Raw genomic sequence first — 24,811 nt, 5'->3', positions numbered from 1 at the left:
CCCCGCCCAGTTTCTGTTTTGCCCTGCCCCGCCCCACCCCGCCCAGCCCTCATTGCCATCCCTAACCATATGTGATTCCAATAAGAAAGAGTTAAAAAAACACAAAATATTCATTAAAATGCAGAGATTTGAAAGAAAGTTGTAAAAATGTATCAAACAAAAATTATTGAGAAATTGATTATATTTTTGTTCAACACTCTTTCGTCCAATATTTAATGTTATTCACATGGTAGAGGATGCATAGGGGGGGTTTATAGTAGTGTGCTATTGAAAGTACTACCTTATTATTAATTTATCTATTCCTAGTCCTAAGGGTCTAAATGTGAGAACTTGTCAATGAGGAAGGAGATTTTAATTTTATGCTTAGGTTGGATCAAAGAATTAACACAATTAGCTCATTCAACGTTTTAAATTAAAAACAATGAATGACTATGCATTATGTTAGGGTAAATATAATGAATAAATATGTCCTCCTTTGAGCAATGCACACTTTCCCAAAAAAATCTTAAACAACACAATTTAAATCATATTGTTCCTAATTGCTTGTCCACCTTTGGATTGACGTATAAGAAAATAATGATCAACATAGTGAATTTATCATTTTACCCCTATTAATTATGAAGTGAATGAATTAAAAATTTAAGATTTTCAAGAAGTTCAACCATTTTCAAAATTAATTAATTGAGGGTATAATTGATAAAAAAAAAATTCTTTCTTGATTTGTCAAAAAGGACAAGTAAAAAAGGAAAATTGGACAACTAATTACAGACAGATGGAGTATTTCCATTATTGTCGTTTATGATATCATCATATAACTTTGCAATTAGTGCAATTTATCTCCTAGAAAATATCAAACTTCATTAAAGAAAAGCGCAAATATAAAAAAAAAATTCTTTCTTGATTTGTCAAAAAGGACAAGTAAAAAGGAAAATTGGACAACTAATTACAGACAGATGGAGTATTTCCATTATTGTCGTTTATGATATCATCATATAACTTTGCAATTAGTGCAATTTATCTCCTAGAAAATATCAAACTTCATTAAAGAAAAGCGCAAATATAAAAAAAAAATTCAAAACTTTCATGTTGAACTTTGAACAATGAAAAACTCCAAAAATCCAGTTAATATGGAATAGTGGGAATACTAATAAGACGAAATAAAGAAAATATGCACTTGACCAGACTTAAAGGGTAAATAATTTCAAAAATTCAAGTTTGAAAAGATGAGTGACAAATTATATCTTGCTCAAAAGCAAACATTGATATCTTGTAGAATAATAAAAAATTTGAGTATGTCAAAAATAAGAATATGAAACTAAATCACAATTTAAGGACTTTATATACCGAATAGTAACATGACACATGCTACATTGTGGCACACAAGTCCTCTCCATGGAACAATTATGACTTGTAGATGTTGCTTCTATTAATTTGATCACTTTCTGTGAGAGGAAAAACAACTGTGATCAATAAGACTCACCATTGGTTAGTGTTATTCTGGCACTAATTTTGTGATCCAAGAATGTAGTGAACCATTTCAACATGCTCATAGACCACTCCTGCAAAGCAAGCCTTCAAAAGAAGGCTTGTGGATGTCTTGGACTTACTATGTACATTGTTGAACTCAATGCCATTCTTGTATGACAACATACTTGAAACAGGCTGCATTGTGATCAATAAGCCTGGATGCCAAACAACACTGATCTAATCAACTCTATTCTGTCTAGCCATCCAGCATATGATTCTGGCACTAATTTTGTCCGCCAAAGATTGACACCAATCAATAGTGAGTCTTTTAGTGGAAAATGACACATCTATAGTATACTTTTAAAGATACTTCACCCACATCATAGTCGAGTATAGTGATATGATTGATTCTTGAGTAGAGTTGTTCACTCCACCAAAGTAAACTCGACTCTTAAGAATGTCAGCTTTAGTAGAGTTGTTCACTCTACCCAATCGTTTCTAAATTTTTTTTCACATCTTCATAATTTGGCTGAAGAAATTTGTGACTGCAGCATCTATGTTACAAAGTACAGATAAGTATTACACATCTCAGAGCAAGCTATTGAACGAAATCGGCCTTTTGATTACTAATAAGCCCACAACATGTAACAATGACAGTGAATATCCACCTCTCCTAACCGACATCACGCAAGAAAAAATATAAATACACAGAGAAAAAGTATAACAACAAGAAAAATTTTGATCATGAGAGACCTGTTTGATGATATTCGATTTAAGTACTTTAACAAAGCACCTTGTGCACCTTCAACATTTGTTAATGACTCATCTATGTTATCGTCAATTCTTATAGCAAGCTCACCTTGTTGTGCAACCATCGTAGCTAGATGTGTGAATATTCCGCCCAATTCTGAAATAGTTGATTCAACATTTTGAAGAGCAGTTGCCCTACTCTGAGAGTAACTTTCTTGTCTCGGAACCTGATCTTGTAACATGGACATTTCCATTTCGTTAGATGGAGGATTGTCTGAAGCCAATCTCCGTCTTAATTGATTGCTGCCCTGAACATCATTTCCACCACTTCCTGATGTAGGAATTGACCATGGAGGTGGCTCTGCTAAGGTCTTTGGAGGTTGTTTCAAAGGATTTTCTCTAGAGAGATTTGTAGAAAATATTTGTTTTCGATCTTCGTGAGCTTTCATGTTCTTTGTCCTTATAGTAAGTGCCTCCTGGAATGATTTTGTAGCTGCCATAAGTCTCGTCTTCAGATCATCACAAATCGCAGTACAATGAACAATTGTATCTTTTGAATGAGTTCCATCAGCTACATCCATGTCTTGAAGGGCTTGTAAATCAGAAACACCGACATTGAGTGATGTGATATCATTCTTTATGAAAGTTGTCAATTCCTGAATTTCCTTGCTTGGATCGTCAAAAATCGATGATCGTTTTGCCAATTTAGCAAGCCTATCGATTTTCTGAAAGGTTTGATGGATCGTCAACCCAATTCTCGATGCCTTCTTGTTGAATTCAGATCGATCTGGAATTGGTAGTAATTTTGTGGTAGAAGAAGCAAAATTCTGTTGTGATTCATGATCTGATCCGGTACTTCCTGCGATCTTCTTCAATGTTTTGGACAAAGACGTGAACTCGGAAGTTCGATCTCGATAAGTCCAAGCTCCAGAAGACGCCATTGCGCTATCTAATTGCAAATGGGGAATTTTTTTTTGTAAGATTTGTTGTGGGCTATTCTTTTTAACTTTCTGTCTGTGCTTAGTCTTCTGCATCTAGTTATAGTTCCCTTATGTTTTGGGGGCTAGAAACAAGGGTGACTTATTAAAATTACTTGTATTTTCATATATCATATATCATATATCATATCATATATTACTATATAAGAAGAGGGAATAACCAACCACCACAAGTCAACATGTGTTCCAATAAGAAGAGGGAATAACCAATATATTTATAAAAAGAAATGACATATAAAATGAAATGGAGAGAGTATTAGTTTTTGAAAATGGAAAAGGACAAAACACATACTCCCTCCGTCCCTTTTTAGTTGTCCACTTTAGAAATGACACACAGATTAAGGCAACAATGATTAACACAGTGAAGTTACAATTTTATCCTTATGACAACTTTTCACTTCAAAATTAAAACCACTTATTTGAATTCAAGTGAAATAAATTGGAGGGAAACAACATACACTTTTACAATTTTCAAGAAGTGTAAATAAGGGTATAATAGGAAAAAATTTGTTGTCCTTTCTTGATTTGTCAAAATGGACAACTAAATAGGGACAACTAAAAAAGGAAATATGGACAAGTAAATAGGGACGGAGGGAGTATAAAATTAGGACGGAGAGAGTATTAGTTTTTGAAAATGGAAAAGGACAAAACACATATAAAAAAAAAGTTGGTTTAACTCTCAAACATAAAAAGTAACATATGTTATTAAAAACTTTAATAAAAAGTACTATAATTTACAATAAATAATAACTTAAAATATCTACAAGACAACAAAAAAAAGACTAATTTTTGTACTGCTTGTGTCACATAAATTAGGATTGGGATGATTTTAAAATTTTAATTTTGGTTATACATTATAAAATAGCTGAAAAATTGAATGATATAATTTTTTTTAAAGTAACCGAATGAATCGTCCTATCGATAACCCTAATGTTACTTCTACTCTGTTTATTTTTACTTAAATTTAGAAAGATATGCTTCATTTCTACCCTCAATCTTATTGCTACATTTATTTGCTATTTAAAATTGAAATTAAAAAGACAAATGACAAATAAGTTTCTATATTAGCTCACTTATGAGCAAAATATATTATAACAATCTTTACTATTTTTATAACAATACATAAACTATACTCCCTCCGTCCCATATTAGATGGGCACTTCCAACTTTACACGGTGATTAAGAAATCATTAATACATTGGAAGACTTCACCATTTTGCCCTTTGTTTATATCAATGCACATTGAAATGAGTTACAAAAAATACACATACAATATAGGAATGGTCATATTAATTGTAGGGGTAAAATGGAAAAGAATTAATTAATTCTATCCTAATTTAATAAGTTCTCAAATAATATGAAAAAAATATTTTTAGTAAGATTCTCATCTAATATGGGACGGAGAGAGTAACAATATAACTTTATTAATGTTGGGCCCGGCCAGCGCCCGGGCTTTCTTTACTAGTATTATTATAAGTGCGAACAAAAAAAGTTAAAAGTTGAATTATGATTTTACCCCTATTATAAATTAAAATGTAATAAAAACATTTAACTATTTAATTTAAATATTAAATTGTATCATTTTAATAAAAATGTTAACGATTTTTGCACTTCCTTAGATTAATTCCTAATTAAAATATCTAATTTAATAATATTTATCATCTATAATCTATATGTATATTAAAATTTAGTAATCATATCATCATCATATCATATATCATATTAGATATTATTATTATATTATCACATTTCATATATATATATATATTATACTAAGTAGGTGTTTGGCCATGCGATACCATATCACGATATGGTGTCGTGAGATGAAATCAGCGTTTGGACATGCGATTTTACGCTGATTCCATCTCATGATTCCATATCATGAGAGGTGATACCATATTCTCCAAAAACCATGATATGGAATCACCATGTGATTTCATATCATGGTTTGAGATATTTTAATATAATAATTAATCCATGAGTTTATATTTTGTTAAAAACAACCCCACATTTATATCTACTAACCATTTGTTTCATATGTAAATAAAATTTATAATCACATCATTACTTTTTAAAATTTATTATTACTTTAAATTTGGTGAATATAAATGATAAAGTAGAAATTCATTTGGTGAATATAAATAAGAACGAAGGGAGTAATACTTTTTCGATTTTTCATAATAAAAAAAAACGTCTTAATCTTATGACTAAGCATAATATTGATAAAAGACAATTTTCATTGGCGGTGCCGCACTTTCTTAATCTTAGTATTCGCAAAATGTTCGTTCACATGACTGAAGAATATCAAGTCCAATTGATTGAGGACTTGGGAAAATTTGATCAATTAGTTATTAATATTTAGTCAAGTTAGTGTATTTAACTTCTAAGTTAATATTTACTCACTAATGTATGTTTTTTTTCTACTTTATAGGTTATTTGTAAGAGTAGTTGAGAGATATGAGCATATCAAGTACAATTTATGTTCAATTTTTTAATTAAATTAAAGTTAGATGAAACAATTACTTAAGTGAAGAACAAATAACTTTGTAATAATTTATTATGCGATTTTATAATTTTTGTTTATTTGATAAGATTGAATAAACAATTGAGGCTATTTTAATAGTTTTACAACTTATGGAATTTTTATGTTTATGAAAAAATATACAACACAAAAATTCCATATCGCATGTCCAAACAAACCTTCAATTTCATATCATGATTCCATATTATGATACCATATCATGATTCCATATCATGATACCATATCGCATGGCCAAACGGGCCCTAAAAGTGGAAAGAATTTTAGGCAAAAGTTAGATTACCATTTTGTACCTATATCAAATACAAATACTATTAATCAACTAATAAATTGTTAAATAATTATTAAATAGTAAATTTTAATTACTACGAGTTACACATTAAGCCAATATCAAATTTATCAAATTCTTTCGGTTACAATTTATTCATGTTGTATGGTGAATTAATATTAAAATTGTTATAAGTAATTATTATCAAGAAGACAAACAGACTCCTAATTAACTTGTTCAATGAATTATAGGTGAAGACCAAAGGTTACATAATTAAGTAGGACACTGATAGGCCTCTTTTATTTTTTTCATTTCATCTCCCTTCACCTAAGTTTTTCCTATTTAAAGTCACCTAGAAAGGAAAATGAATTTACAAATCTCATATCTGACCTTCTTACTAAAGTATGTTAATGTCAATTCTCTCTTATAAATTAAGATCCATTTTCTCATCTTTGAAATATCATTTCTTTCTTCTTTTTTGATTTCCTTTCTGGTCATAGGCATAGACCGCGGAAGAAAAGTTGGCATCAATTGTAAAGAATGTTTAGAAGGAAATAATACTTTTGTTTTATTATGTTGTATGAATTACAACAAAATAATGAATTATTTGTACTATGTTATGTAAAGCGCTCATAGTGATGACCATTTGTAAGTGATTTTTGTATTAGTTTTAAATATTATTTTCTTATTCCTTTTTAGTTAAATATGTTCTCTTCTTATATAAAGAAATTTGTGTCTAGATTACAACCAAATAGATATTACTTATTTAGACTTTATATAATTATTGGCGTGGAACATGTAAAATATTATATTTCTTATTTCCAAATGAAATTAAAAAATTATCTCAATAAAATATTAGATATTTTATTATATGCCATATCATTTGTGTTTTACATGGATAATATGAAATATTTGGCAGATATGTTGAATGACTATACATGCATTTATAATTAGTTCATTATCTCATGAATTAGTATATTGCCTCTTTAATTAATAATAAAGAGATCTAAAAGTATAAAGTTCATTATCAACGATCCATATAAAATTAGATAACTATTTTAATTTTCAAACAAACACTCCTATTCTAACAATTATATGTGTAACACTAATTGATAAAAACTCTTCCTATATCCACCATCATTTATACTTTTTAGTGCAACATAAATCCTATAAATACTTAACATTTACAAGTCAAACATTATAATAAGATGTCTAAGGACTTATGTGGAGCACGATTGCCATTTACTATAAGTTTATAGTAATGGGTACACTTGACTACACGCGCGATGCGCGTACCTAGAAACTAGTATAAACTATAAAGACCAAATTTTAGTTAGAGACATTTTTGGTATTAAATTTACAAAATGATGATAGTTTAATGAGATAAACGGTAAAAAAAATACACCTAAATTATTCTTTTTTTAGTTTCGTACTTAAATTATTGAGAGTGTGAGTTTCCTACCTAAACTTTCATAGTTTGAGAACATATATCTCTCTTTTATTACACTCTCATCATAGTGTGTGTAATACACTCTCTCTTTTATTTTAAAAAATGGTCACAACACACTCCACGGACAAAATATTCCACCTTGACAAAAATTAAATAAACAACTTTGACCGAAATTGTTGTAACGATACCAAACTTTGGAAAAGACCTTTTACCCCCTGCACTATTTAATAGTGTATTTTAAAGGTATATATGTGCCCACGTGGACATCATAAATATTGCATAATTATAAATCGTAACGTGTCACGTGGGCACATATATACCTTTAAAATACACTATTAAATAGTGCAGGGGTAAAAGGTCCTCCATAAAGTTTGATATTGTAACAACAATCTCGGTCAAAGTTGGAGTATTTTTCAGACCCTTTTTCCCTTAAAGTTAAGATTAACTAATATTTAGTTATTTAATACTTAAATCTAAGTATCAAGCTTATCTATCTACATTTTCTAATGTCGTAGAGCCTACAACCTATACAGAAGCAGTAAAGGATCCAAGGTGGGTTGAAGCCATGCAAGCTGAGATACAAGCATTGAAAAACAATCACGCATGGACAATTGCACCACTGCCGGAAGGGAAGAAACCTATAGGTTGCAAATGGATTTTCAAAATCAAATACAAAGCTAGAGGAGACATAGAGAGATTCAAGGCAAGACTAGTTGCCAAAGGGTATAGTCAGACAAAATGTATTGATTACCAAGAAACATTTAGCCCAGTAGTGAAGATGGTGACACTTAGAAGAGTTCTTGAAATAACAGCAGCCAAACAGTGGCACATCCATCAAATGGATGTATATAATGCATTCTTACCAGGAGACCTACATGGATCTTCCACAAGGAATCAAGAGCCAAGGGGAGTGTAAACACGTATGCAGACTCTCTAAATCTTTATATGGACTCAAAGAAGCACCAAGACAATGAAATGCTAAATTGTCTGCGACTCTGATTACCTGTCAGTTTCAACAAAGTCAGTATGATCACTCTTTGTTCACACGAAAAACAAAAACTGGTATGATAATAGTATTGGTGTATGTAGATGATATTCTTATTACAGGTGATAGTCTACATCAAATCATAGAAACCAAGACTAACCTACACAAGGCATTTAAGATGAAGGATCTAGGTGAGCTCAAGTACTTTCTAGGAATTAAGTTTGCCAGATCAAAATAAGGCATTGTTATGCATCAAAAGAAATATGCACTTGAACTAGTATCTGAAACTGGCCTAAGTGCAGCCAAACCATCATATAGTCCTATGGATACACCCACCGAGTAACAACCAGAGAGTATGATCAGCACACTAAAAAATGGACAAATGATAATGATGATGTATTGACTGATCAAGGTGCATATAAGAGGATTATAGGAAAATTATTGTATCTTACAACAACTAGACCTGACATACCCTACAATATACAGACCTTAAGTCAATTCATGCAAAACCCAAAAAGGTCTCATATGAATGTTGTCTTAAGAATCATCAGGTATATCAAAAATAATCCTAGACAAGGATTATTGTTATCCAGCAACAATGTGGATACACTTGCAACATATTGTGATGCAAACTAGGCATCATGTTGTGTATCAAGAAAGCCAGTCAAGGGCTTCATGATAAAATTAAGAGAGTCTTTGATATCATGGAAGTCAAAGAAACAATCCATAGTCTCCAGGAACTCAACAAAAGTTGAATACAAGAGCTTAGCATATATAGTTGCAGAGCTTACATAGTTTATTGGATTGATCAAGGATCCTGCTATACAACTTTATCTACCTGTCAATATATAAAGTGATAGCAAAACGGCTTTACAATAGTTGTCAATCTTGTATATCGTGAACGTAAAAAACACATCGAGATAGATTGTCATTTTGTATGGGAAAAAATCCAACAAGGCCTAATGAAGACTATGTACATTCCAACTTATGAACAACCAGCAAATGCACTAACCAAGAGTCTAAACAGAGTGCAACATGAGTATCTCATTTCCAAACTTGGTGTCTTCAACATCTTCATAACACCAAGTTTGAGGAGAAGTGTTGAGGATAACAAATAGATAGAGTTAGAAGTATTATTAGTTACTAAAACAGTTAAGTATATTGTTACTCTTAACATTGAAGTAGTTAAGTTAGTTATAAAGGTTAGTTATATATACTAATTTTCCTCCTATAAATACTTTATACCTTACCTATTGTAAATCAGGTTGAATAAGACTACTCTACTGATCTCTTCTCTTCCTATCAATCATCTTCTTTAGAAAAGAAGAAAAGGTAGAAAACAAGAACACGTTTGACACGGGAAAGAAGATGAGTTATCTGAAAGGCATAACAACAACCAAAAGGAACAAGAACAAAGTAGAAAGAATATTAAAACAACAAAATAATAGGTTGAAACATCACTTGGTAAAGAACAAGACAGAGAATGGAACAAAGCCAAGAGTTACTGACTAAACAACCAACAAGAATAAGGGCAAACTAGTTGGGAACAAAAAGAAAAGAAACAAATAGCAGAGTGTTGATGCAAATCAAGAAATAAAAAGTATAATGGGGACTTTGTATAGAAGAAGGAAAAGAATATAGATCAAATTGTCACATGATGATAGGTCACATGATGATAAGTCACTAAAGGATAAACAACCCGATGATCCTGGATAGATAGAGGAGACAACTGATAACAAATTAGTAATGGATAAACAATAAGAACACGAGAACATGAAAATATCACAGAATCAGACTGAAGAAAGTGGAATACAGAAGTCTATACACAATTTAATATAAATACAAACAATGAGCAGACTGTTAAAAAATGAGTTGAATCAGAATCAACAACAATAAAAGATGAACATATAGACATTAAGGATGATAATGATGAACACAATAAAAGTACAAACTTACATGAGGAAGAGTTGTATAATAAAACAGAGGTACACAACAACAAGATTGAAAAAAAAACAGATATGCAAAATCCACTAGAGAAAAAAGTGGAATCAAATGACAAGATTAGCTACTTCTCAATGAACAATTCACTCATTGGAATATAAGGTCTGTAAACACTCAACAGGGCTTTAAAGGCCTTTGTGAAAATAAAACAATATTCGTGGTCTAATAGAAGAGACCAGACAAGGTTTTTGACAGTTATCTATTAATATTTCTAAATGATAAGATTTGACATACATTCTAAAATTAACTAATATATGGTTCTAATAAGTTGCCATATAATTCCCAGAAACGCGGCTTATGCATGACCTTGATAAATCCTTTATAATTTCAATGGATTGACGGCCAACAGAAGGGAAACTCAGTCCAATAGAGCTATTCTCCAGATGCTCATAACAAGTCCTCCATTTCATGCGACTTTCACAATTAAATTTTTGAGACGGAAAACCTGAAACAAAGAGAATATATGTTAAAACAAAATTTTTATCGACAACTTCAAAATGTAATTTAACAAACATACCCATTGAACGAAGTTTTCTTCGTTATCCGTGTAGCAACACTCAGGACAAAAATGATAGTCCTGAAACTTGACTAGATGTTTAGGGCTGATTTTTTGTGTTAGTCGTTGTTGAATTATTGGTCCATCTTGAGACAACTCCTCCATCAACAACATTCAATTAAGAAGAAATGAGCTATGAAAAAGGTGATACATCTAACCAAGAGGAAAATTATTAAGAATTGACAAACAATTAATTTACATTTAATTAAATTAGATGCCAGAACTTGTAAATGAGCCACTCAAACAAGGTGAGCTTAGTTTCACGGACTTAGAGTTTCACTAAAGCTCAATGCGGCATTTGATAACTTACTTACAAATTTTTCACGATCTTGTAAGCTCAAGTAAGCTCTTTGAAACTTTAGACCGCTAAGAAAATGAAAGAAAGACAAGAGACCTTTTAAGAAGACTTTGTATATTGCTTGGAGAATGCTTACAACTTGTTGGATGCCTTTGCAAATGAGAGACTCACTATTTATACTACTTACTAGGGGCCTACATGTAAATAATATTTACTTACAAATCTCTACATATTTACAATTTAGTTCATATTCTAAAATTCTCTAGAACATTTCAAGGACTTTCCATGTGATTGTATAACCTTTCTTGCGTGATCTCCATACTTCTCTAGTGTATTCCACTAAGGGCTATTCTTCTTCCAATGTAAGTCTTCCAAGGAAATATCTAGGGAGTTCTAGAGTCTTCCACAAATCTCTACACATGCAACTCTAGTTTCTTCCCCCTTTATAGTCATGTCTTATTTTAATGGCGGATCATGACACTAGGCTAACACACTATTCTGTATTTGTCCTTTGTTATTCCATCCATTATTATAGTGGGATATTAATTCAAGCAAGGACTAGATGTTACGTATTATTTTAAAAATACTAGTATATGTACTCGTGTAATGTACGGTCTTGATAAAATGTATTACTAAAAATAATATATGCATTAGTTTTGTATATTAATAATAAGAATGTTGATATTTTATGAGTATAAATTATTCTAGGTTAGCTTTACTTAGCACCAATTTGCATTAACTTCACAATTATATTTATTTTAGCCTCTCAAAATGACACATCCTATAAATATTCAAATGGAATCAACTCGATAGAATTAAAACCAAGAAATTTAATATGAGAATCTCAACCAATGAATCCAAGCTAGTTGATTTCTAATGCATAATATCCCTCTTACAATTTAATGTACAATTAGAAGATGTTGTGGTCGTAATTCGTATCATGTGTTGTTCACTTATAAATAGGTAATACTAACATAAATACTCTAAACAGTGCAAAAAAACTTTAATATAAATATAAATATTTTTTCAATGAGCTGATAATATCTAAAATTATGTACATTTGATGATATTAAATAAGTGTAAAATGAAATTACTATACAGTTGTCCTATTTTTATCGATGTGCCACGTTTGGGTCGAGGTGAAACTGAAAATTGTCGCATGTGTGGGTATATTTGAAAACTATCTAGTAATTGGAATTACTAGGGAATAGTAACTACGGTGTAATTATAAATGTATGAACTTATTCGCGCTTCGCGCGGTTATAATAGCTCGTTAAATTCACTAAATAACTTTTTAGAATAATTAACTATTTAAAATATTCTATATATTTGTAGTGTCATCCTAATGACTAAATATTTCAAATTTCAAGTTTTAATTAAGTTTATAATTAGTATTTAAGTTTTATATCTTTTATAATTTTAAATCGCTTAAGAGTCTTTTATCTTCTGAAAATATTTTTTATATCACTAAAATTTATGCTCCTTATTTTTGTAACGAAATTTTTTTTTTTTAGTTTTGCTAGTCTAATCTTTTATCTATACATAATTTTTCCTTTCATTTATTTTAAAATTTTATAAAATAATTTCTTTTGCTCGTCTAAACAAAGTGGTAATTTTAGCTAAACCATAATGTATATAAATAATTAGTTCTAGAGTCACTATAAAAAATACTACGTAAGAAATATCATTTATGATTCTATCATCTTTTTATAATTCTTTTAACATTCTATACAAAAAACTATCTTGAAGTATTGGTAAAAAACATTTCAATATAAAGGCAAAACAATCTATTTAAATTAGCTATTTAAACTTGAAAAACAAAAATAAAATAAAAGAAACATAAGAAATAAATAATATTGAAAATTAAAGTTGTACTTAGAATACATGGTGGCTAATAATTATTTTAAGACACATTTTCTTTGTTTTATGTGCCTCAAGTTAAAAAATATCATATATATTTTTATGATTTCATCAAATATCATTGAATTGTCAATTTATCATTAGACCATTCTATTATTTTAAGTTTTCATGACTAAATTTAAAAAAGAAACAGAAAAACTACAAACAATAAGAAACTAAATTTTTGTTAGAAAAATAATTAATGTATATCATACGGTAGGAAATAATTTAAAAAATTAAACTATCAATATTTTTCCATTTTCTTTGCAAATTAATATCTCTCTCATGCCTATCCAATCATTAGTTATTAAAGGAGGCATTTGATCATTAATTTTTTTATTTTATTTTTGAATTTCAACTTCGAAAAAGATATTGACTACGGAGTTTTAAAATTCAACTCAAAATGTATTTTCACTTCAAATTGTTGACAAAATGTAAAAAATAATTAGAACTTGCATTACAAAACTCCAATTTTCATAAATTATTTACATTTTGAAAATAACAATTGTTTTTTAAAAAAATTGTACAATGAAAGTGGCTTAATGCCTACTAAGTTTTCTCATTATGATCATATCATTGTGCCTTATGAAATTATATAATAATAAAAAAATATTGAAGCAAACTCTTTGGTGTCTTGTTCTTTCTTCACATTGTCTTGCCCCCAAATATGACTTCCTTTTCCTTGGGCAATTATAAAGGATAAAAGATAAATACACAATTAAAAGAATAACACTTCATAATTAACGAGTAACATCTTTTGTTGTGTGAACTTTTGAGCAACATTTTCTTGTTTATGGGCTTCTAATACGTTTCCTTCGAACTTGAATTTACATCTATTCCTAAAAAATATAAAATTATAGTTAACAATTCATATTTTATAGATACTCATATCTTTTAATATGTTATTTATGAAAATTGTATATAAAAAAGAAAATAGATATTCTCACTTTCTTTTGGTATGTGTAATTTTTTAGCAACCTTTTTTTGTTATTGACTTTCAAAATGTGTCTATTAGGTTTAGATTCCAAATAACACTTCCTCCTGCAAAATTTAAATTATAGTTTATAGTTCACATTTTATAAATATTCGTGTCTTTTAGTATGCTACTTCTGAAAAATGTATATAGAAAAGAAAATAGATATTCTAACTTCTTTTGTATGTGTGAATTTTGTAGCAATCTTTTTAGTTGAGTCTCCAAGTAACACTTTCTCCGACAAAATATAAAATCATAATTTAGGATTCACATTTCATAAACACTCGTATCTTTTAATAAATTCCTTGTGAAAAATGCATAAATAAAAGAAGATAGATATTCGTAGCATCAATTCATATAAAAGAAAATGATAATCTCACCTTTAAAAATATTCATATAAAAGAAAATAGAATTGAGACTCCAAGTAACACTTGCTCCTGCAAAATATAAAATCATATTTCATAATTCACATTTTTATAAACACTCATATATTTTAATAAATTCCCTTAAAAAATGCATAAATAAAAGACAATTGATACACTTACCATCAATTCATATAAAATAAAATAGATAATCTCACCTTCAAAAATAGTCACTCAAATATAACCATCACCCAACCTTAATTGAGCTACTCTATCATTTGCAATGTTTCTTATATTTATATTTATATGTGCAAACAAGATGTAACTGCAAAGCATAATAATTTGTATGCCATTAAATGTAATGACTTTTCACATTTTTGCATTTATTAATTTGCAATGAAACTTACCTTTTAAATTTCTTAATTACTACATTAATTTCTACATTTCCTTATAGAAACATACACAATACAAGGAAAACAAAATAATTTTAAGAGAAGAGCTAATTAGTATGGTAAAGAATATCCTATCTATGGGTATGTATGCTTTGTCTATACTGATTAGTATGGTAAAGAATAAAACTGATTAATAATTAATTAAATGATCACATAATTAGGTCTAATTAAAGAAAGAAAATAACGCTTATATTTCAATGAAGAAGAAACAAACTAATTTTCAATAATTATTACATTGATTGCTACATTTATATCAATAGTAATAATAAAGAAAAATATAAATAGATCAACATTAATTCAATATAATATTTTAAATTTTAAAATCAAGAGAAAATTCTAAAAAATCTGAGAAAAAAGATAATTAGAAATACTGATCAAAGAACTATGCCACATCAGATTTTTCATTTCCTCCTTTATATATATAGAGAGATTGTTTAGTTGCACAATTATAATTATAAGATTATATTATTAAATAAAAGATTTTATAAATGATATTAAATTGAATAATTAAGATATATATATTATCTTTTGAAAATATCTTAATCAACAAACATATGTTCTTAATTAATATTATAAAAAAATTATATTTTTTAAATTAGTATATTTAATTAAATTAAAAGTACAAGATTTCTATAAGCATCATAAAATACATGTCTGACCAAAAGATTAATATTATAAATATAATATCATAAATTATGAAAATATTTGACAAAAAGACAATCTATTAAGTCTAAGTAAAAAAAATAACTCACTCGCAATGTGAAATATCAAGTCAATACTACTAAAACAAATGAAATTGAAAATATAACAAAAGTTTTAAATTCAAAATAAAAATTTTAACATGATACTCTTATGTCAAATTTCAACATAATAAATATAATTTAAAAGAAAAGAAAAACGTAAATATATAATCTTATTCAACAATAAATTCTACTTCAACAAAAGTCTCAAAAACTGGTCTGAGAAAGGTTTCATTGTCAAACAGATATTTGAAGATAAATTTTAAAAAACTACTCCCAAAATTTATGTCCAAACCCTAGCTAAGTAACTATATCAAATCCTACATCCCATGTATACCCCAATTAACAAAGGGAGTCAGAGGATGAGGTTTGCTCTTGCTTGCATTCAGATGATCTATGGTGTTCCTTAAAATGAATGGTTTTGCTAGAGAAAACGACAGTCATCTGTTATATTAAACGATTTATATAATGACAGTCTATAAAGGTTAGATAAAACAACTTGTACAGTATAAATATTCGAGGATTAGCTGATTCGTGTGGTGTACAATGCACAAGGAATAAAAATTCAGGCAAGTGCAAAGTTTCAGAACTCGAGATTACATAGCTCCTTCTTTTAAGTTTTGGGTCAACTTCAAATGACCATAACTTTCAGCACAAAATGAGTTAGGTGGCCCATAAGATATCAAATCGAAGGTCTTTGAGTTCTTTTTACAACGCCACCTTAACAAATTGAAGGGGATTGAAGATGAGCTCATTATTATACTTAAATCTGCAATAAAAAAGGTTGTTGTATGTGCCCTTAACAAATTGGTATGTAAGTAAAGCTGCATTTAACTGTGTGATGTTACATTATTGATTTCCTAGTACCTGAGTGGACCATAAGTCCACCTTCTATTTAAGATCAGAGCTGAAACTCCCAAAAATGCAGAAATAAAGCTGATTCCCATACTAACATAAAATTCTGGAGTTATAAACTCATCCTCATCACTCAACGTTGAATCTCGAGGCAGTTCCTCCAGAGAGCAAGTGTCTGTTAGTGGATAGCCGCAAAGTCCATGATTTCCAATGTAGGATCTGTTGTTGAAAGTCAGTGAGTGTTCGCCTAGAGGTATTCGACCAGACAAGTTGTTGTATGACAAGTTCAAGACTCCCAGGTGACTTAACTGTGAAAGGCTAGCTGGAATTTCCCCTGTAAGATCATTTATGCTTAAGTCAAGGAAATTTAGTGCCCTCATTTCACCAATCCTCAGAGGGATGCTGCCGGTTAAGTTGTTGCTCGACAGGTTCAAACCGTGCAAACCTACAAGAGATGTAATTACAACCGGGATTTCTCCCACCATGTTGTTGCTTGAAAGATCGATGCTCTTCACCATACCAAGTATGCTGCTGTATTCAAATTGTCGTCCCTTCCACATCAAAACTGCAGTCTCATCGTATGAGGCATTTACTTTGACTTCACCTTGATCATCGACCTGAAAATACCAACTCTTTATTTGGTGCATTGTGCTCTCTTCTTCCGTCATTGCAGTGAGGTTGTTGATACATTTTGGTATGATCCCGGATATCTTATTTTCAGATAAGTCCAAGATTTGAAGTTCTTTTAGCTGGCATATGGTTGAAGGTATGCTTCCACTAAACCTGTTGGATTTTAAGATAACAATAATGATATCAGATATGTTACTCCCAATCCATTCTGGAATTTCACCAGACAAGTTATTAGACTGAACGTTTATAACCCTTAACTTCTTGCAATTTGCCAGGGACTGAGGTAGTTCTCCTGTCAAATGATTGTTTTGAAGATGCAGCATTCCCATCGTCTGCAATGAGCCTATCGAATCAGGTATCTCCCCGAAGAAGTTATTAGTCCCTAAGTTAAGATGCACGATACTTCTAAGCGTCCAGCAGTGAGGAAGCTCTCCAGACAATCTGTTGTCTGAGAGGTCAAGATATCCCAAGTAATCAAAATTGTCACAAATGAAGGAGATGGTACCGGAAAACATGTTGTTGGAGAGATCAACTGTTATAACACTGGTAGGAAAACGTGGTACTGGACCGGTGAATTTGTTTGTAGCCAAATCTATGCAAAGAAGATCAGTCATCTTCTTTGAGAGATCTGGTACATTTCCTCCTATATCATTGTAAGAAAGGTTTAAGAAGGTCAATCCAGGTAACTGTTCCCAGAACCAACTAGGAACGTTACCTGAAATTCCAGAGGCTGAAAATTCAAGCTCGGAAATGTTGTTCTGATTCCGCAGCCAGTTTGGGAATTGAGGACCCAATTTGCAGTGGGTAAAACGAATGAGATCCAGCTGAAAAGGCGGGATCCAATCTGAACTGACTCGAATATGTAGTTGAGTGTTATAAGAGAGGTCCAGCTCACGTAATTTCAAGAGCTTGGACAAATGAGCTTCAGCTATTGTGCCTTCAAGCTGATTGAAGTCAAGGTACAACTTCTCAAGTTTGGAAAGACGTCCAATACTCTCCGTTACACCAGTTAACTGATTATGAGAAAGATATAATTCCCTCAACGACGATAACAGAAAAAGATCAGGCACTGATCCCGTGATTTTGTTCCAAGATAAATCCAAAAGAACAAGACTTGGTAGTTTTCCAACAGCTCCCGGGATGGATTCATTCAACTTATTACGTCCAAGCCTCAGCTCTCTCAAAGATGCAAACTTAGCTACAATATCAGTCAGTGAACCACCAATGTGATTCTCTTCTAAGTTCAGATACTCGAGAGAATGTGACACGCATGACAAGTTATTCATTATCTCAGGAAGCTGCCCGTCTAGATTGTTGGAAGACAGTAGCAATAACTTCAAATTACTACTGTTACCAAGACATCTAGGGAAGCCACCTCCAAGCGCATTCCGAGACAGATCAAGGTGTTTTAAGGATTTTTAATACTCCAAAAAGCATCAGGAATTTGACCATATAAAGTATTACCAGAGAGATCAAGGTGAGTCAGATTGCTTAACTTAAACAGCCAGGTATATACACAACTATTCAGATTTATTAACATAACGTAGAGCAAGGTATCTCAATTGATAAAGACGCGAAATCCATTCAAGGTTATTCACAGATAGGAAATCATTATAGCTCAAATCAAGGGTGTTTAAGCTAGAAAGATCGCCAAGTTTAGGAACTGCCGTAAAATCATCACCAACACAAGATAAGTTTAAGGTATTCCAACTTACTCAGAGAACCAAGAAAGTCCGGTATACCTCCTGAAATTCGATTGTAACTAAGATCCAAATACTTTAATTGCTTCAATTCTTGTAAGGCAGGACTTATCTTACCTATCAATGGCGCAGTGGCAACGGATGCATTGAGACCAGAAGGACCACGAAGATCGAGTCTAATGACATAACTGGTTTGATTGTCACACTGGACACCTCTCCATGTGCAACAATCTTGATTAAATCCTTCATTTCCCCATGAAGAAAGACGTCCACGGACATCTAACAACTCCCGTTTGAAACTGAGAAGAGCTTCTAATTCCGTTTGAAGGCACTTGATATTCCCATCACCAACTCCTGAACTGAACACAACATCACAGGTAACTGACAGCGCGACGAATATGTCAAACAGAATAAGCTGTTGAATGAATTTTTTAGATACACTCATCTTCAGAATATTGATCAAAGTACAGACAAAGATCAAATGAAAAATCTGAAAGTCTAACAACTGCATATCTGATGCTATGATTTATAGAATTATTTTACCACCTGTAACAACTAACGTGTGAATATAGACAAAAAGAGCATAGACTAAAATATTCTATCTATTATTTGGCCATGACTTATTGGGACATGAATTAGTTAAATAGTCTTCTTAATTGGCACGTTTTTCATTTTACTCTCGTTTCAACTTTCATTTCTCTTATTTTTACTTGTCACGGAATCTAAGAAAGTAAGAGAACTTTTGAATTTTATAATGTTAAACTAAAGATAGGTAGAATGTATGGAATTAAAGAGATGCAAAAAAAAAGAAGAGAGATTCTTTTTTTTAACGGAATTCCTAATTCAATGTATATATTAAAAGTTGGAAAAATGCATAAGTAACTTCAATCTATGCCCAAAATTTCAGAGACACATTTATACTATACTAAGGTCTTATTATCCCCGAACTTATTTTAGAAATAATTTTCTAACCCTTTTCGACATACGTGGCACTATCAACCAGTTAACTTGAAAAAATTGTCAATACGCTCTAGGCCCAAAAGATAGTGTCACGTAGGTCGAAAAGAGATAGAAAATTATTTATAAAATAAGTTCGAAGGATAATAAAGTACGTAGGTCAAAAAAAGGTAAAAAATTATTTATAAAATAAGTTTGAAGAATAATAAAACTTTAATATAGTATAAACGTATATCTGAAATTTCGGACATAGATGGAATGTACTTGTGCATTTTCCCTTAAAAGTAAAACTCCGGGCAGACTCCAATGAATAGCGAACGAGAAAGAGACTAAACTCTAGACTAAAAGATATACCGACTCTAGCTCAAACGTTGATAACATTGGCTTTCGTCTTGTTTTTACGCGCTATTTGAGTTTATTTTGGTTTCTGTTCTCACACTCAAACATCAGCCGCCTCCCAAAAAACAAACCCCTTTGAACAGTGAAGACGGTGGAGTATTTATAGGAGAAGGACTAGGGCAGATTTGGGGGGAAATCGGGTAGAAAAGGATAAGGATTTCAAATTCGAAATTCAAAAATTCTTTGAGAATAAGGTTGGACAGCCACGAATCGCACAAATTTTAACGGAATGGGCATTATGGCCGTCCGATTTAGAGATGAAGGACGAAGAAGCTGTGAGATTGCTTCATCTGGATGAATTGAGTACAATTTGCGTACGGAGAGGATAAGGAGAGAGGGAGAGGACGACGCGGGCTGCTGGTTTGCGATTCGGGTCATGATTTTCTGGGCTGGGTTTCGCGTCTGGATTTGCTGCGTTATTCTGGGTCTCGAGTTGGGTCGCGTTTCTGCGTGAAAGAAGAACGTAGAGGGGTGGGGTAGCTGTATTGCTGCTGATTGTATTGTATGTTGTATTGCTGTTGATGGGTATTTGGGCTGGCAATTGGAGAAAAATTGGAATTAAGGGAGTTGGGCTGATGGGCTGATTGTTAAAAGTGGGCTGGAATTGTTTGACTAGGGGTTGGGTTTGCTGGAAAAGTTAGAGAAAAGGCCCAAAATTTGGCCTTTTGATGAGTTTAAGATGAATTGATTAGAGTTGGCGAAATTAGTAGTTAAATAATTGCCCCAAATAAATTCAATGGTAACCAAATCGAATTTAATCAACGAATTTGGTTAAAACTTAAACAAGATGAATTAATACAAATTAATTAATGAGCTTCTTAACTTCAACGAAATGAAATAATTAATCTAATTATAAACTAATAACTCAAAAATATAAGTATAAATTAACTAAACCAATTAACCAACTATTTAAGTAAAACTAAAAAATTTTGAGACGATTTTTGAATATTCATAAAATATATTAATTATATACAAAATTATATAAGAGCCATATTATTATTTAAAAATTAAAAAAGTGACAAACTATTAAAAATAACTTGCAAACCTTTTTTTTTTTTTGAAATTTTCTAAAACTAATTATTTTAAATCGTTTGAAATTGAAGAAGCTTGATAATTAATCTATATGCGGAGATTCAAAATTGAGTGTCAACAATACTATATCAAAACGCATGGTTAATAGTATATCCTAACAATCTCCCACTTAGACTCATAACCATGCATCTACAACTCTAACTCCCATTTTAAAGCATTGTCGATACTTCACCTACTAGAATCAAACACTTATATATAGACCAAAACTAGTAGAATTTAAAAAAGACAATAATAAATTATATTTTTGAAATTTATTCAATTAAATGAGTTTAAACAAGTCATATAATCATGTAAGAGTTCACATAAATTGGGTGTGGTGATTAGAGATGTATGAGGAAGAATTGTGATTATACAATCAACATCCTTAGAACAATATTTGAAAAAACATAAGTATGTTGTGAGGATATCACTTGTTTAACCACACATTGTTGATTGCCACCCCAATTTATGTAGACTCATACGTGATCACATGCTTATGTTCTAAAGATATTGATTGTATAACCACACATAACAAGTTACATCATACTTATATTTTCTCAAATATTGTTCTAAGGATGTTGATTGTATAACTACAACTCTTTCTCATACATCTCTAATCACCACACCCAATGTATGTGGACTCTTACATGATCATATGACTTGTTTAAACTCATTTTTGACAAGTCGCAACAACATATAATGGACAATTTGTCCATTAAACTTAAAATAATTCGGAATGTGCCTCAAATGTCCAAAGCAAGTACCCATAAATTCATTATATAGTTTTTGTTGAATCAGAATTTTTTGAAACTCACGATAAACTGTCATCCTTGATCTTACAGAGATATTTGTTAGAAACGATCCTAATTTATCTAACAACGTCCTGAGATATCTCTTGCACCAATTGGCAAGGATAGAGGATCATCCTCATCTCGACTAGTGTCTCGACTGCTCTCCTCGCTATCACTTTCTCCTTCACTACTCTCAACATTATCACTAGCATCAGCACAACTATCCTGGTAGTTGTCAATCTCCGCCATTGTTTCAGAAACTGAATCAGGCTCGAATTCTTCGACTACAATTTTTTTTTTTACAAGTTTTTAAAACTTCTCTAGCCTTTCGTTTCTTACTTCTAAGAGCAACAAGAGTAGATGGTTTAGTTCTTCCACCTCTAGTTTTAGCCATACTTTATAATCTACAAGAAAAAACATATTTATCGATCATTAGTTTATTAACATAACCAGAGTAAACCTCCAATAAAACATGCAAAATAAATAGCAGATCCAACAGAAATCAACATTGTGATTGACAGAAACGCCACTAAAGTCGATCAAAGTTTAGTAAAAATTTCAAAATCAATAGGCGAGATAAACATAATTTTTTTTTTTAAAAATAAGCAACCAAATAGAGATCCCAACCAAATAGGGTCAAATATTTATATCCAAACGAAAACGTCATTAGAGACCACAAATATTCATGGAATACGGCGAAAAAATTCATCCTAAACAAGAAAATGAAGAAAAACAGTCCAGAAAAATGAGTCATTAAATCATTACACTACTATAACCAAATAAACAACCAAATATGGCTAAAAAATACCGAAAAACACCATTAAAGAAGAATCAACTTACCAAAGATGAAAGCTTTGAACTTGGAGTAGAAGCTTGAAAAAAAAAGATGACGATTTGAGAGGGGTTTAGGACGATGAAAAGTGAGAAAAATTTGTATAAGTTAATGGAAGAGAGTGTATGGGGAAGAGTAGCGTATGATTACACTGGAAGAGATGGAAGAGAAGTGTATGGGGAAGATGAAGATGAAAATCAGGACATTGCACTTGGAGAAGAAGAAACGTCGCCTCAATTTTCATAAACAAATAATATTTTATCAGAATATAATATTTAAAAAAATGTATTGGGATTATAATATATTTTTGTAGTGTTATATTTTTTCCCCAAGTTTTAAAAACAATAAATAAGCCCATGACCCCACATTCACAAATACACCCCAAGTTTTAAAAAAGCCAAAGAGACCCATGACCCCACACTTTTTCTTTTTTAAAAAGCCCAACCCTAGAAAATAAAGCAAAAATAAATTAAGTGGGTATAAAGTGTATTAAGTTTTAAAGGTGTTCCCAATGTCAATTCTTCTCAAGTTAGGTGCAGTTAAGCTAAATGTAACTTTTTGTGCAGATGCAATGAATTTACTTATTCTGACCTTGCTGCATCAGATCATGCTCGAAATACCTCAATAAAATGTTGATTTCTTGTTCTATTCATACTCTTTTGCATTGTTTGGTTAAACTTTTTTTTTATCATAAAGTGTACAATGTAAGTTGAAAAGGGTGTATTATGGTGGTATCTGAAATTGTTCTTGGAAGAATTTTCCAGAACTAGAGAAAGAAGAAGAGAGGAGAAGAAGAAGAAGAAGAAGAAGAAGAGAGAAATTATGTATTTGTTTTATTAACCAAAGAACTCAATCAGAGAAGGGAAAAACTGCTTTTACAATTACATCTAAGTCTCTCTTATATAAAGTACCTTATGACCGTTACTATCTAACTAATCTTGGAGTTAGTTATAGACTAACTACTTTTAGGAAATACTAACACTCTTTTTATTTACTCTCAACAGTATCTATATATGTAGTTGGGCAAGGAATAGTCTCTATTTGTGTTATGGTGGTAGCTATAAGGGACAAGACAAAATATATGTTTGTATGTGGTAGTGGAGATATCTCTGATAGTTTTTTTATACTATTAGCTCTGAGATCTTATCAAACCTTATATTGTCTCTAAGTCAATTACTTTAAGAATTTCAATTCTCCACTAAAGCAGCCACTATTCAAAAATTAGTTCAAATCAATCAATTGTAGTTACTTTCAACTGCCAACACCTCATTTTAAACAATTTTTTAACAAAAAATGCAAGTACACTCTTAGTTACAGACTACCAAAGCAACAGACAACTGGCGCAAAATGAATCTTAAATATCAATTGGCAGGTATCCTAACAATATTTCTCAACGCAGGATAGAAGCAAACGCTATGTGAGTTGGCCCAAACTGAACACTCTTCATGCCTTAGTGATACTAATGCTTCTTTCTTGTAATTTTTAGATTATTTACAGGCAATGTTTTTACATATTACATTTCATTTTTTGACATATTTATTTATTATTTCAGGTTATATAATATGATATTTAAAAAATTCGAATGTGGAAGGTCTCAATACAATGAAGAATTGCAGAGATAATTTTAAGACATTATTCGATAGGATTGATTATATTAGATCGAACTTCAAATAATAAGTTTATTTCTTAAGTTTTCACATTAATATTTTGGATTAGTACTTTCCTTTATTTGTTTAGATTTAATGAGATATATTTTGTTTTATGAATTAATAGTAATATATTTGTCAACATTTTTTGTTGCTAGGACTCTCTTTTACTAAAATATTTGTTGCCTTTAA

The 24,811-nt window shown here is 30.8% G+C and overlaps 2 protein-coding genes across 2 annotated transcripts; both read right to left on the bottom strand.

Annotated features, from left to right (window-relative positions):
- Positions 1–1,316: 1,316 nt before the first annotated feature.
- On the bottom strand, positions 1,317–3,294 carry LOC102597668 (syntaxin-31). Its single transcript, XM_006357427.2, has one exon. It carries the CDS (start codon positions 3,249–3,251, stop codon positions 2,151–2,153), a length of 1,101 nt encoding a protein of 366 aa, XP_006357489.1. The 5' UTR covers positions 3,252–3,294; the 3' UTR covers positions 1,317–2,150.
- Positions 3,295–16,467: 13,173 nt separating this feature from the next.
- On the bottom strand, positions 16,468–18,632 carry LOC107062615 (receptor-like protein 12; the record flags this gene model as incomplete). Its single annotated transcript, XM_015313469.1, has 1 exon — positions 16,468–18,632. A coding segment is annotated over one exon (2,034 nt), but the record flags the coding sequence as incomplete, so codon positions are not given.
- Between the last annotated feature and the right edge of the window lie 6,179 nt (positions 18,633–24,811).

This window comes from Solanum tuberosum, unplaced genomic scaffold, assembly GCF_000226075.1.
Source record: "Solanum tuberosum cultivar DM 1-3 516 R44 unplaced genomic scaffold, SolTub_3.0 scf00233, whole genome shotgun sequence".
Lineage (NCBI taxonomy): Eukaryota > Viridiplantae > Streptophyta > Magnoliopsida > Solanales > Solanaceae > Solanum > Solanum tuberosum.
Note: the sequence above shows the minus strand (reverse complement) of the source record. Positions and strands in the feature narration are given on the sequence as shown.

Coding starts and splice junctions, on each gene's coding strand:
- LOC102597668 (XM_006357427.2), bottom strand. CDS start 3,251: ATGCAGAAGACTAAGCACAGACAGAAAGTTAAAAAGAATAGCCCACAA.